This window comes from Perca fluviatilis, chromosome 15, assembly GCF_010015445.1.
Source record: "Perca fluviatilis chromosome 15, GENO_Pfluv_1.0, whole genome shotgun sequence".
Classification (NCBI taxonomy): domain Eukaryota; kingdom Metazoa; phylum Chordata; class Actinopteri; order Perciformes; family Percidae; genus Perca; species Perca fluviatilis.
The window spans coordinates 20198331-20212860 of record NC_053126.1 but is presented as its reverse complement, the minus strand read 5'-3'; the positions used below and the strand labels follow the sequence as shown (position 1 = coordinate 20212860).

The window sequence follows — 14530 nt, the reverse complement described above, 5'->3', positions numbered from 1 at the left end:
AGGTCAGAATTGATCCCGCGGCCCCTCCGTCGAGGACTAAGCCTGTCTATATGGGTGCGCACTCTACCAGGTGAGCAACCCAGGCGCCCTGATCTCTGGTATTTAAACCCACAACCACATAACACCAAATTACAAACCTGAAAACAGGAAGTCAGGTACATGTTTTATTTAGAAAGAAACAGCTACACATCCTGGCTCTTTTCCATCTTATCTCCTAGGCACGTGCTAGGACATTTCAACAATGACAAACTACTTAATTCCACCTACCCACATCAACCAAACCCTTACTCCTCCCTCCATGGTGACTGCACCAATTTCCTGCACTCCACCAAGAACAGACCAGGAAACAAAGCTCCACCACCACACCCTGACATCCACATAACGTCTGACACTGCTGAACAGAGTGCTGACCAATCCTCTCATCTCCCAATCGCTTGTGATGACATGCCACGGCTGTGATTCACAGATAGAGTGTGTGTGTGTGTGTGTGTGTGATACATCCATATGTGCCGTCACCCCTGGCGTGACGCCGCTGAGAAATTGTGTGAAAACGATGGCTGATCCTCATTCCACAGGAAATTATACACGGCTCTCAAGCCTGCGCACAAGGAGAAGTCATGAGGAAGATTAATGTGGCCTCGACCCATCTTTGTCCTGCGTTCTCGCTCCGCTCCCATCAGTCAACGTATGATCCTCCCCCCTATTTCTATTTCACAGTCTATCTCCTTTGTCTTTTTGAAGTCTAGCCTATGCAACAGCTTCTCCTCCTCCAATCATGCCTCTGCTTTCTTCCCCCACCCAAACTGCCTTCTCTCTGCGCTCCTTTTTCATTCATTCATATTTTACTGCCTCAACAGCAACAGTCGTCCCATAGAGCTGGAGCTCTTCCTCATTATAATCTCTCTCTCTCTGCTTCTATTTGCATTCCTCTAGCTTTCCTTCCTCTGGGGATTTACTTTTATCTCTTCCTCTTTCACCCTGCCCCTCCCTCTCTCTCTCTCTCTCTCTCTCTCTCTCTCTCTCTCTCTCTCTCACTAATGTGCACCTCATTGCTCTCCCTCTCCTCCTCCTCAATTGGTTCTCTCCAGTTTCTTTATTTCTCTCTCTCTGTCTTGTTTCTTTCCGTTTCGCCCTGCAAAGTATTGTAATGAGGTGTGACAAACCTCTACCCTGCTACCATAGCAATAGTGTTCCCGTAGCAACGCAGCGGTGGTGTTGGCGAGGGTTAGATGGCCACAGTTTTCCACAAACATCTTCAACTTCCTTACGCGACACAGATGCACTCACAAAGAGTACACAACACTGATACTGTCGCACACAAGCAACATAGTGCACAAGGCTTATTTCATATCATCTAAACATAAACTACACATGCACATGTGTGCGACTAATGGGCATTATATTCAGTTTTTATTTTTTTTAATTATCTATTGGAATTTATTTTAAAATCAAAGGTAAGTGAAGGGGGTAAAAAACAATTATATTATAAAATACCGCTGAAGCTAAAATATTCTGTTGCTTAACAGGAAGTTCTTTAAAAACTACCGTTTCTTTCTGGTAGTCTGGTTGAGATGCAGCACAATCAGCTATTTTTTCTTCAGTTTTCTGTACCCAAAAGCATATTTGAACAGCCCTTGTCAGGAGAGGACTCACCTGTATCCTCTTTTTGATGGGAACTTTTTGATCATAAATCATTTTAGACCAATCTACTTTTGTTAAAAGCTTTGGGTATTTCGTGAAATCATAGTTTCCTCTCCACTATGATCACATGCTATAGAGTAGAGAAAGAATCCTCTGTTAATGATTACACAAATCCTTCACACACAAATATCTTTTGTGTATTAATAATCTCATTCTTAGGCTCGTGACTATGATCAACCATTACTATAATGATGGTCTCTTGGTGTATGGTTGAGTGTTTGTGGGGGGCTGTTAGGATGTACAATCCATGTAGAAAAACACCATCTGTCCCTCAATCCCTCAGTCACCCCCCTCCCTCACAAGACCACTGACCCAGCCCAATACTGAACACAAAAACCCTTCTCACATGCACACACCCCAGTCTCATCTGTAGTGTTTGACACTGACATCCGTTTAAGACGAGGGATGTGCTTTCTTTGATAAGCCCTGCCTCCTCTTCTGAACACGCTCGCCTCTACTACATGCTGTGAAAACAAGCCTCTCCTTCAGCTTTTCCTTCTGAATCCTCCCACCTGAATCCTCCCACCATTCAGATCCATACATCTGTCCCTCCAGAATCTTGCAGAGTTTTTTTGTGATTAATGAGGCTCAAAATGACTGCATTTAAAAGGGGGTTTTCTACTGAACTGCACAAAAAATAAAATAAAAAAAAAATCATTAAAATGCTTTGCGTTGCTTCCAAGGTTATTTCTCTGTGGTTACTTTAGTGATCAAATTGATAGTCACGTTCCTGGAATACTAAAAAGGTACATGCTCCAGACATCATTGTATGTATAAGAGAAGGGAAACCTCACATGACAGCCTTTAGAGTTGACGACTGTCTGATGCTAGTTTGCCACCATATTTAACATTTTATAGCCAGTTAATTTGTGATTTGTTATGCTTTCTTTAACTACAGACAGCAAACCTGGCGAAACATTGTTAAAAGTCCATTTGTGAGTACAAATCTGACTCTCTATGAGAGCCATCTTTATCAAGGCAATAACACATGACCCAGTTCAGAAGGATATTTTGGTCTAATGAGGGTTTTTTATATCTTAGAATATATTTGGGTCTTTGTTATTTTTGCTTCCGGAAGAAAAGCCATAGTAGGGTTTTATTGGTTAAAAATCTGACTTGGGACCTAAGACTGGGGGCTACTCGATAAAAACAGGCGCAGAGATAATTTTGGAGGATCTATGATCAGTACACTTAGGTGGCCCAGCAACAACAATGCAGAGGAAGGTATAGTGCATCCGTACTGGGCCACAGCAAACATGGCATGGTATAAACTGCCCAAGATTTATTAGGCTATAATCCAGTTTGCTACCATCATGAAAAAAGCATAAAAATGACAGCCAGACACATTAACACTACTGCTCTCAGCAGTGTGCAACAAGAGGGCTGTAGGTTAAACCAGGATTATCACAGAATATTTGTCTTATTTGAGTTTGGATGTCAAAAAGAATATCCCACTTTAAATTTAACCAATCAATCACAGACAGACAGTCTGATGGAGGACCAAGACCATATTCTGTATAATCTACCAACTTTTTTTCTGGAAAATCAGTTTTCACAAATGGGTTCAAATGTGGTCAAGCTTTGTTACAATTGAAAACATACCATTTCTTCAGACTAACCTGGTTTTTATTAGGCTAATTCTCAAGCCGAGCTGAACCTTGCGCTTAGGCAGAATTACAACGCTCAACTGAAAGGCAGTGCTTTCTAGACTTTTGCCAGTTTATTTAAACTAAAAAAGGTAAATGGGCTTATAATTGAGTTAAGGACATTTATTCTGCAATGCTTTCTTACGCAACAAGCTCTCTTTTTCAACTGCCGATAAAAGGAAACGGAAAGTGTGGCAAACCAGATTTAAGCAACATCCTATTTGATATTTCCAAAGTGCATAACTATTTAATATAATTTAAGGGGTTCTAGTATTCTTGTGTATTTCTGTTGGATTTGACATTAAAAAGACTGAACCGATAATTTGGGAAGCTGCATATTGCTCTACACTGGATTGGGCTCCAAAGCCTCAGTAACTGATCCATTGATGATGGACAACATGATCCAACATTCTTGTGTTCGAATTGCTCATCTCTGAGGATGTGTACCACTAAAATGTGCCCAGAGAGCCAAGTTTTATTTTTTCTTTACAATAACTTTTAGCTGTTTTTGTCACCATAACATCCTATTTATCACACCATTACATGCTTGTGGACCTCCCAGCCCTCTCTTCAAATCTCAAATGAATGTACAAACTTGAATGAAGCTTTGTGAAAGTACATAATCCCAGATCAATTTTTAGGGTTAACTCAAGTCAGGCTATTTTATTTTTTTTATTGGCTGCTTTGTGGAACAATGCCAAAATGTGAACAAACTGTGTGATTTCAAAGCTGAAGTTTCATTTAGACATGAACCCTGAGTAGCTGCTAGCAGAGAGAGAGAGAGAGTGAGTAGCTGCTAGCAGAGAGAGAGAGAGAGAGTGAGTAGCTGCTAGCAGAGAGAGAGAGAGAGAGAGTGAGTAGCTGCTAGCAGAGAGAGAGAGAGAGAGAGAGAGAGAGAGAGAGAGAGAGAGAGAGAGAGAGAGAGAGAGAGAGAGAGAGAGAGAGAGAGAGAGAGAGAGAGAGATACCTGGCTCTGCATCTTGCTCTGCTGTTTGAGGCGGTTGTTCTCTGGAGTGTCAGTCACACAGGTGAATGTTGTCTTAGGGTAGTGTCTAAAAAATAAACACACAAAACAGCAAAAGAATGTCAGTACACAGTAAACACACACAGGCAGATGCCAGCTTCAACTGAAGCGCTACCACTGTAAAAAAAAACACTAAAAAAAAAAAAAAAAAAAAAAAAAACCCAAAAAGTGTGCAGTCTGTGGCCCCACAGTGAGGGCGTTTGTTATTCAAGGTGGTCCTGAGGTTGAGTTAGGAGCCCCTGTAGACAAAAAGCATGTCAGTATAACACACAATACTCTGTCAGAGGGAGCCAAGGTAGTCTGAAAAAGAGGAAGTGCAGGCAGGGGCTGTGTGGGGGAATGAGAGCCTGAAGGTTGCAGAGTTTTGGAGGAGAGCCATGGCAGGTGTAGAAAAAGCTTTCCATGCTTACAAAACACAGGCACAAACATATGTGCATACACACATGGGGGAAGCTCTATGGGGGATAACAGGAAGAGACACAGCACGCAACAGACACAGCAACAGGGTCAAAGAGACAGTGGGTGAGTGTGAATGATGTCATGGGCAGCCCCTTTCAGCAGAGCGTGAAGGCAAGTCTCTTTTCTGAATAAGATTCTGGGAATTTTCTTGACCGTGACAAACTCACAACCACCCAACCTCCTACTGCTCAGGAGAAAATGCTCAGCCTGAAACAAATATAACAAACATACAGTAAATACACACAAGTAAGCAGTAACACACAGACATGCAGCACAACAAGTATCCTTCCAAAAGCCATTCATTGCACACACTTACTTATTGATCACATAAACCACTGTCAATGGTTAGTGCGTGCAAGGCATAAGTCAGTGTTTTTATACACTAGGCTTTAGTGCACATGTAACCTCCAGGTCAACAAATAATGGTGCCTGCCAGTTCAGTGTGAGCCAAGGCTGCAAAAGCGCATGGCTTAAATCCAGTAGAAGAGGAAGAGCCCTCACAGCTTCTCTAACAGCTCATATGGACTACAGTTCCCAGCCTGCCTCAGGGTGCTGGTTGACCTCAAAAATCAACCACTATCTGTGCCTCTGGGTAACCCATTTAGGCAATATGGTTACCGTTTCCTTGACAACATGGTAAACAAACTGAATTAGCATTGTCCTGATGAGATTATGGGATGTAAACAGAACTGCAACATAAGGATTGTGGTTGGCTATTTTACATAAAGTAAAGCACTCTTAAAAAAGAAAAGAAAAAAGGAGCCACTTTAAAAGGAACCCCAAAAATAATTTCAGAGAGTAGGGAGCGGAACATGAGTGTAGCTGGAGAAGTTGAACGAAGCTGGCATTGAAGCTCTGTGATACACAACAAACACAAGCACTTGATCCCTGCTTTCATTCATACAAAACACATGCAGGTCTGTGTAGGCTCAAACACTAGGCTTTTACAACTGCTAGCACTCATTTTCCTAAAAAGGAAGCTATCAGCAACATGCAGATATAATAGGCAGATGTAGTGGTTTGCTACGTGGCCGGGCAGGCTGCGAACAAGCTGATCAAACAATGCAAATGAAGCTAGTCTTTTATTGTTGCGAGATATCTAATCACAGAAATAATGAAAGGGTGTTTCCTACACAGGCACACCACTCTGTCTTTTTCATTTGTTTGTTATATACAAGTGCCCCCTGCCACTGCAGAGCGCAAACCTACATAACTATCTGTTACATTTTAAATAAAAAAGCAAACACAAGGTTACATGGCTAAAATGTTGTGACACTGATGTTTATCTGTAGTGTTTCAGGTCTATTTCCTAATGCTCTCAATTTACATTCATTAATAAAGGTGATTTGAGTCTCAGGAACCCATCCTTTATTGCTGTAAGTCTAATCAATGCTGACTGGCATGAAGAATATAGTTGCATCTGACAAAAGCATATCTGTATGGAGACAATCCCAAAATAAATCTAAATGGGTTGAGATTTAGCTAAATTCACCAATTGGCTGCCATATATTTGCCCCTTTATTTCCCAGTAGTGTATCTCTCTCTCTTTTTGGGGGACTGTCCCTTCATCAAAGCTTGCCAACTAATAATATGTTCATTTTTCTCTGGAGTTGGGCGTGTCTTGTTTGTGGTGGAACACACTTCCTTTCACAAAGCAACAATGTGTCTGAAAACCCCTGCTTGTATGTTCCTGTCATCTTTAATGCGGCTTTAGAAACTGTCCTTGCACTTAAGGGTCAATACATTGCTACACAAACACACAACAGGGTTAAAGACGTAAGCTTACTGACTCAGTGGGATCTTGTAATATGTGTGTGTGTAACCATGCTCGCATTTTCGTGGCTGTTTGAGGCTATGAGTGAGTCACAGGAACACTCATCTAGTGTCAGGTTGTATAACAAGGTAATAAGTCGCAGACGGGAGTGGGTGACACATGCACAAACTCAGTTAGCCCTGCGAACGCTAAAAAGAGGGTGTGATCAAAATGGAGGGGAGAAGAGGTACTGCTGGGGTGGAGGAGTGAGGTGGCCACGCATGTGTAATCACACATGCACAAACACAAACTGCCTACTGTGCAGGAGGAGAGGCCTGTTTGCATAGTGGAACCAGGAGATGTTGTGGCCGGCTTGACCCTGTGAGACCTGGAAAGGTTGTAATGCATCATTCAGCAGGAACATTTCATCTACATGTAAAATCTGAACAGATGTCTCATCACACACACACACACACACACACACACACACACACACACACACACACACACACACACACACACACACACACACACACACACACACACACACACACACACACACACACACACACACACACACACACACACACAGCTGTAGTTGGTAGAGGCAGCATTGATGAAGGAAAAGCTAGAAAGCAACAGGCAGAGATGTCTGTGACTAGCAGAATCCATTATACAATGAAGCTCATATATATCTTTAAATTAGAAAAAAAAGCTCTTTCCCAGACTAAAACATAAGGCAGCACATCCCCAGGAACAGTGCCATGCCACATTATGAAAGTGGTTTTAATCTTGGTTATTTATCAACAACATATCACCAAATGATTCGAGATAGTGTTAAAAGCAAGAAAGCTGGCAGGCACTAAATCAAGGCATTTGTGACCCTTCTTAATAACACCACATTGATGTTCAAATTCATTTCTGGACTATCAGTCATTAAGGCAGCGTCCCACCAATGGCTCCCAGTCTCCTGGGGAAATGAAGAATTTTATCTGCTGTCCTCAATCTCCCACAGTCCCCCTGTGACTGGAGCATCTAATCAGGGATGGGACTCTCAGGGAAAAGGTGGGTGGGAATACAGTGAAAACAAACAACGCCTATATCAATTACCAAGGACAAATATAGAGGAGTAATGATAAAGTAGTTATCCCACAGAATGATGACAGAGAACATAGCCTGAATTCCTTTCCTGAAGTGGGAGGCTCTTCCACTGATGATGTTTACTCGAACAAGACTTGTTTTAAACAAACGGAAAGAGGCATAATAAACAGGCTCTGAAGGGCCTTGCTCCTGCTGGCGCGGGTAGCGGACGTAACATCGCAGGCAGGAAAGGGAAAAGAAGAAGCCACTTCAGCCTGTAGAAACAAAGATGATAGTAAGATGACACCTGTAGTAGGGGCTTAACACCTTAAATCAAATGTCAGAGATTGGAAGTAGGGAGAGGATCACAGAGATGTTTTATTACTAAATTTACTATACATTATCATCTCATATAAGCCTCTAATTAGGGCCTGCACACAGGTGTTTGGCTTTAATTGTTTTAAGGTTTATGGTCAATAGTGGTCCTACTGAGCAAATGTGATCACTGTACTGTGACACAATAATAAAGCACCAATGGGCCCTTTTGGCATGTCAAAGTAAAAAATCCACTGGTGTTAATAATAAAAGTAATAAGGGCTCAATTCCTTTTAGCAGCTTCAGTTTCATGGTCCTGGTATTGTTCATGCTGGCTCCACCCCCCTCATCCCCCTCCCCCCTCAGATATAGCGATGTCTCTTTTTTTCTCTCTTTTCCGGTTTCATTTTCTCAGGTTTAAATGCAACCTTTCACGGAGTTGGTAACATTTCAAGTTGAGAGAAAAAGGTGCAGTTATTCTGAGTGGTGTGACTCTTATTTCATTAAATATATAGATCGGGGAAAAGAAAAGTGGAAAATTAGGGAAATAGGAGTTCCTGTAAGTGTTCAAATCAGTCACACGCTGTCAGTGCTTGTTGTTAGTTAGCCACAAACACCTGTACTGAAGCCAAATCCAACAGCTGGCCACAAGTTAGCACACTACTATAGAGTTTCCACTGGTGTTGAGAATGACAATGCTAGCATGACGTCTTGATTTATTGAACGGGCAATGAATTGGCAGTTCAGGAAAAATGCAAAAGAGCTTGTCAGAACATGAAGCAAACCCTTCTTTTTGCATTCCCTCTTAGAACATGCACTCACTCTCCAACTCTCACACACACAGAGAGAGAGGGAGAGGGAGGGGGAGAGAAAACCATTATAAGTAATGACAGAGGGGGATTCCATGGATTCCTGATGAGCCATTAGTGTGTGAGTATGTGCTGAAGCGTGAGTGGACATGCTATTTTTCAGTGTCCGCCTGTGTCACTGTAGAGGAACTTTAGGAATTTCCTTTGTTCATATACCTTACCCCCCTTCCCCACTGAGGAGGAGGAGGGAGGAAGGCACTTTCCCACAACACATACAGGCCTTTTCTCTGAGGGGGGAGCTGGAATAGTCACTGATAAACAGCAGAGGAGGGAGAGAGGGGCCTTAGTTGGGTTGCAACATGATTACGTACACGTTAACGTACACGTACACACGACAAGCCTATTTCCATCTGTGGACAGATTTAACACTGCTGTCAGTGTCTTTGGGATGCAGGATGAAAACACGATACATGCTCATTGATATACACAATATGATGACTTAGGGACAACTTACGCATTGCAGTATGGTCTCTTCTCAAAGCCTTTGTAATTCTTCATGTTTAGAGTCATTTTGCAGACCTCGCAGCTGAAGCATCCTTTATGCCAGTACTGTCAGAAACAAAGACAAAGAGAAGACACAATGAGTTGAGAAGGCAGACATTTGTTTCACCTTAATTGTGGATTCAAAACCACAATTAACCACACACACCCACACACACACACACACCCACACCCACACACACACCCACACACACACCCACACACGCTAATTGAATGAGTGAGGCAAGAACTACTTTCTTTTCCCTTGAGGTTTCACATGGACAGGAGCTGGATACGGACAGAAAGCATAGCGACTGTTAAGACTCTGAGAAAAAGTGAAGCAAAGTGGAAACATAGTGGTTTGTGTATGCTGGCACTGAACAGAAGAAACCAAATGCCCCCTTTTTGCTAGCAAAATGTATGTATTCTATTTATAAGTACATTGGGTTAGCTGCGCTGGTGTGAACAGCAAAGAAGGAACTATGGTTGACAAGTATGTAGCTGTGTTTTCGCCATCTAATCTGGTGCCGTCCGCGTTCACACCTGTTATTACAATATGATTTTATTTTCTAAATATACAACAACGGAGGTTGTTTTCAGTTGGTGAGGCTGCAGAGACCGTGTATGGTCTGAAAGCCACCTTTTGACTTTCTTTCTGTCCGTCTGCTAGAGCTGGGCAATATATCGATATTATATCGATATCGTGATAGGAGACTAGATATAGTCTTAGATTTTGGATATCGTAATATCGTGATATGACATAAGTGTTGTCTTTTCCTGGTTCTAAAGGCTGCATTACAGTAATGTACTTTTCTGAACCTACCAGTCTGTTCTATTATTTGCTTTTCCCCACTTAGACATTATGTCCACATTACTGATGATTATTTATCTAAAATCTAAGTGTGAAGATATTTTGTTAACGCACCAATTGTCAACCCTAGAATATCGCCGCGATATCGATAGAGGTATTTGGTCAAGAATATCGTGATCTCTGATTTTCTCCATGTCGCCCAGCCCTACCGTCTGCTCATCTCTGCAGGCCTGCATGTTTCTCTAGATCCTCTATCCATCTTTATAAGAGGCCATGCCTCTATCTCCCTCACCACCCTCTCTACCACCCACCCGCCCTCTCGCCTCCTTTCCTCTTCTCTCCTGGCCCTGGGCTGATCTGCGGCCTGAGGGTTCAAAAAGGGATTGAGGGAGGGAGGATTGGAGAAAACTGGAAGCAGGGAGGAAACATAAAAGGAAGGAGCTGGAGAGAGAGCAAGAGGAAGGGAGGGGTGGGCAAGAGAGAGAAAACGCCAGAGAGTGAAGAAATGGTCTGGCTGCTCCTGCTATCGTCAAGGGAAGGGAGAAAGGAGTGCAAAGACACGGTGAGAGAGAGAGAGAGAGAGAAAGAACAGGAGGGAAAGAAAGAGAGAGTCCTTATTAACATGGCCTCGGGGTGCTCCGTCATCCCTCTAATTCTTTCTCCCACATCACTTTCTACACCAATTGCCCACACACAAAACTAACTAATCTTCCACACAAACTGGGCAAAAGATGATTTAAAACAGAGGGAAAAAAACTGCACATCACTTTCTCAATGTTTGACTCACAAACACATGCACAATGCAGCAGCACTGATAAAGAGCTAGCAATAAATCACCAGGATGTTGACGTTCACTGACTGTAAAAGCTGCAGATGGACGGTAGACACAATAATGGCAGCGCTATGTATGGAAACATGACCAAACACAAAGCACAATGGGCATTTCACTTCATTCCATTATGAAACAAGAATATGGCTTCAGGCTGGTTTTAAGAACAGTCTTGTCTGTTCTGTCTGGATGTAACTGACCACCCAGGGTGGTATGCGGTGACAACAGGCAAGTGTATGTGTGTGTTTGACATGGGTGTTTGTAGCTGTGAGCCAGCAATATTGACTAAGGCATAGAAAAGAAGAGGCTCACAGTGGAGACCGAGCCTGGGTTCTGTTCAGCGGAGCTGTGATCCACAGCCAAACACTGGGCCAAGCCTCCGATTGCAAACTCCTTATCCCACTACAGCCCAATCGGGGCCTGAGGGAGTTGCAGATGGACACATCGTGTTACTCTTTCCACTGTGAGCCTTCTCCTTTGTTCTGGCCAGTACTGCAATGGCAAATCCCTTTACAATCAACAGCACAGTGCAGGCAGATTCCATTTCCTCTAGCTTCAGCTGATTTGCAGCTGTGGTGGCTGCCATTTTTGCATGCATTCCGTCTGGTTCATCTACTTGTAGTTCAGCAGCCCAATATGATATTCTCCACAGACTCCTACCCCCAAATCTGTGATAATAATAAACCAGGGATACGCTAACACAGTGTAATGCTAATAAAGACGTGTAAATGCAAATGCTATTAGGAGAAAGGTGAGCATATCAGCTGAAAATGGACTTTGACACTCCTGTTTTCCTGAATAAATATTACCCCCGAGTCTATTCTAGAGAACAAGCCTGCAGAAGTCTACTGTTAGCAACTAACTATTCCTAAGCCTAGCCCAACCTGCCAACTCATTTTCTACCAGGACAACCCTCGTCACTTTCACATTAATAACATGGCCCTCTGAGGTGAACAGAGACACCTCAAACTAAACTGCATCTTGGATCAAGCAACAAGTGGACAGCTAAAACACACTCAGGTATAGTGTGAATATTAAAATGTAAATACATCACTGACACATTAAAAAGGACTACATGGTAAGTTTTATTCAGTAATAATTTAGCTGCTGCAGACATCTTCTCTAGTTGTATGGCTGAACACACATTTTTTTATGCTCAGTAGTGGTCATAGTTTCTCACAGATGTGGAGGGAGGTGAAATGTGGTTACTGGAGACACATTTGAGGTGCATTCTAATGCCACATCTACACCATCACCCATCTCATCTTAACCTAGACATCATCTGAATATACAGTATCTGGTCGGAATATACTTGGTCTAGGATTAGGACGAATAGATACCAAAGGGAAAAGAAGGGACAAAAAGAGATGTGGGGGCGAGAAACATCCCAAATGTGTGTTCAAGAGGCCATCCAGCACTTGTCGAGATCCAGGAATACCTGGCTCCTTACTCTTCGAGGCAGGATCTGGCAGTCAGCTGGGAAATGAGGACAATGCAGAGACAGAGCCCTAGAAATAAAACACCCATAAAAAAAATAAAAAATAAAAAACGGCACTGTCTCCCTGCATCAGCCCAGCTCAAGGGCACATGTGTACTCGTGTGTGTGAGAATTAACTGTGTGTGTACATGTGTGTAGTACTGTATGTAGGTTATATGGCTCAGTCAGCCTCGCAGTTCACTCGCGGTGAGAACCAAATGCAAGTTGGCCTGGACAAAAACCCTGCAGCTATCTGGGAGGCCCACACAATTTCAGACACCATGTATGCAAACACATCACACACACAGAGGGATGGTTAGTGAGAGTCTGACCAACTACAGACTGATAGGAGACCATTCAGTGAATGGTTTTAGGCATTGAAATGCTGCGGGCCTGTTGTAACAACCAACCACTTTCTAAATTAGTATTAGTGTGTAATCTAAACAGGGCAGATTTCTTACTTCGTTTGGTCCACGAACCACAAAAACATATTTTACCAAACCATCGTCATTTGATTGTAATAGAAACACTGGTAGTAAACATTGGTTAAGGACCTACCAAATGACTCACAGAGCAGGCAAATTTACCAGGACTTGGTTGGTGTTATTTTCTATACTGATTAGATGAGAATCTCTGACAATATTGTTGTTTTTAGTTGGGGGGGGGTAATCGACCTAATCTACAGACCGTGTTAAGTGGGGTTTCACGATCCAGTCTTCTGGTAATCACCAAATTAAGCATCAGAGGAACTTGGCGCATAATAACGCTGACAGACATCCCTAGGGAGCCTGATGAAATGTTTAATAACTTTTGGTCAAATCAGTAGCAAGCAATTCACTTCAGTCTAAACCACTTTGTTTTATGCTTCTAGAAACTGATTAGGCCCACAGTTTGAAAAATGCTGTGATGGCTCTTTGACTCAGATGCTTATTTTTAACCAAAAGTAGCTAAATAAATTAAAACCACATACACATACATGTGTTGGGGCATTACAGCAGCTTACTCGGTTTATATGTGAAAGATTATTCTTGCATAAGGCAGTACATGCCTGAAGACAAAGTGCCCACATCTGGCTGGTGCTAATCCAGGAAACTAACTCATTAAAGCATGCTGGTTAATTATTAGCCTACCTGATGCCATTCATTTTGATCCAGGCCAAGAGCTTTGTTGCTGGCCAGCGGACAGAAAGTGATGTGAACCGACATATGCTAGAGTAGAGTATGCACTCACTTAACACACTTTCCAAACGACTCCAGACTGTGATGTGCACTTAGTAACATACACATCCTGCCGCCCCAGCAACAAGATATACCAGTAATAAAAACATTAAAATCCCAGTATAAAAGATGGGATATGAGCAAAGTAAAGGTGAAATGACAAAACACTTCTGCCATGTCATAAATCATCTGTATAAATTCACTTTACAAAACGTCCACTCATGTTGTCATGTTGTATGGCGCTTATATTAGATAAGTCTAGTCTTTCTGCCTTATTTTCAATACATTTTATTTTAAGCCAGAGCCACACAGGTCACATTTTTTGTGCTGGTAAAAATAAAGCTGTAATAGATTGGGAGAGCAAACAGAATGTGTGAACCAGTTCCTTTTTCTGATAAAACTCACAAAGGAGAAGTACCTGGCTGCTCGCTGGGGAGTCAACACCTCAGGTGATTTTGACTGTAATGTGTGTTTGTGTGACTGTGAGTCATCAAAGGGAGGTGACTAGTGATGGCTGGACAGATTCCTCACCTCTTGTGGCATTTGGGCAACATGAATCAGCTCTCAGAATAATCTGTCTAAATATAGGCAAAGCGGTGGACAAATTCCTCTAAATCTGGAGTCAGAGGAAATGTGTTCACACCGACCACGAGTGACTAAATCCTCCCCATTTATAATCAGAACTGCACAAGACTGGTTGATACATTACTATATTTGCAAAACACTGAAATATAAACAGTAAGGAATAAAGTGATTATATGTAGCAGAGTGTAATAAATCTAATTTTTAGATTTTGATTTCACATGACTAAGCATGATGTAAGCTCCTTCATTCAGTAAAGACTGTACAGAGCTGCACAACTCGCATAC

At 42.4% G+C, this 14530-nt stretch overlaps 1 protein-coding gene across 1 annotated transcript in view; it reads right to left on the bottom strand.

The window, feature by feature from the left end:
• Positions 1-14530, bottom strand: part of lasp1 (LIM and SH3 protein 1) — a 28244-nt gene that overhangs the window by 9668 nt on the left and 4046 nt on the right. Inside the window, exons 2-3 of the mRNA XM_039824341.1 lie at positions 9302-9396; positions 4315-4399 (exon numbers count right to left, since the gene is read on the bottom strand). Of these exons, the coding sequence (XP_039680275.1) occupies positions 4315-4399; positions 9302-9396 (180 nt within the window). The remainder of the gene's footprint in view (positions 1-4314; positions 4400-9301; positions 9397-14530) is intronic.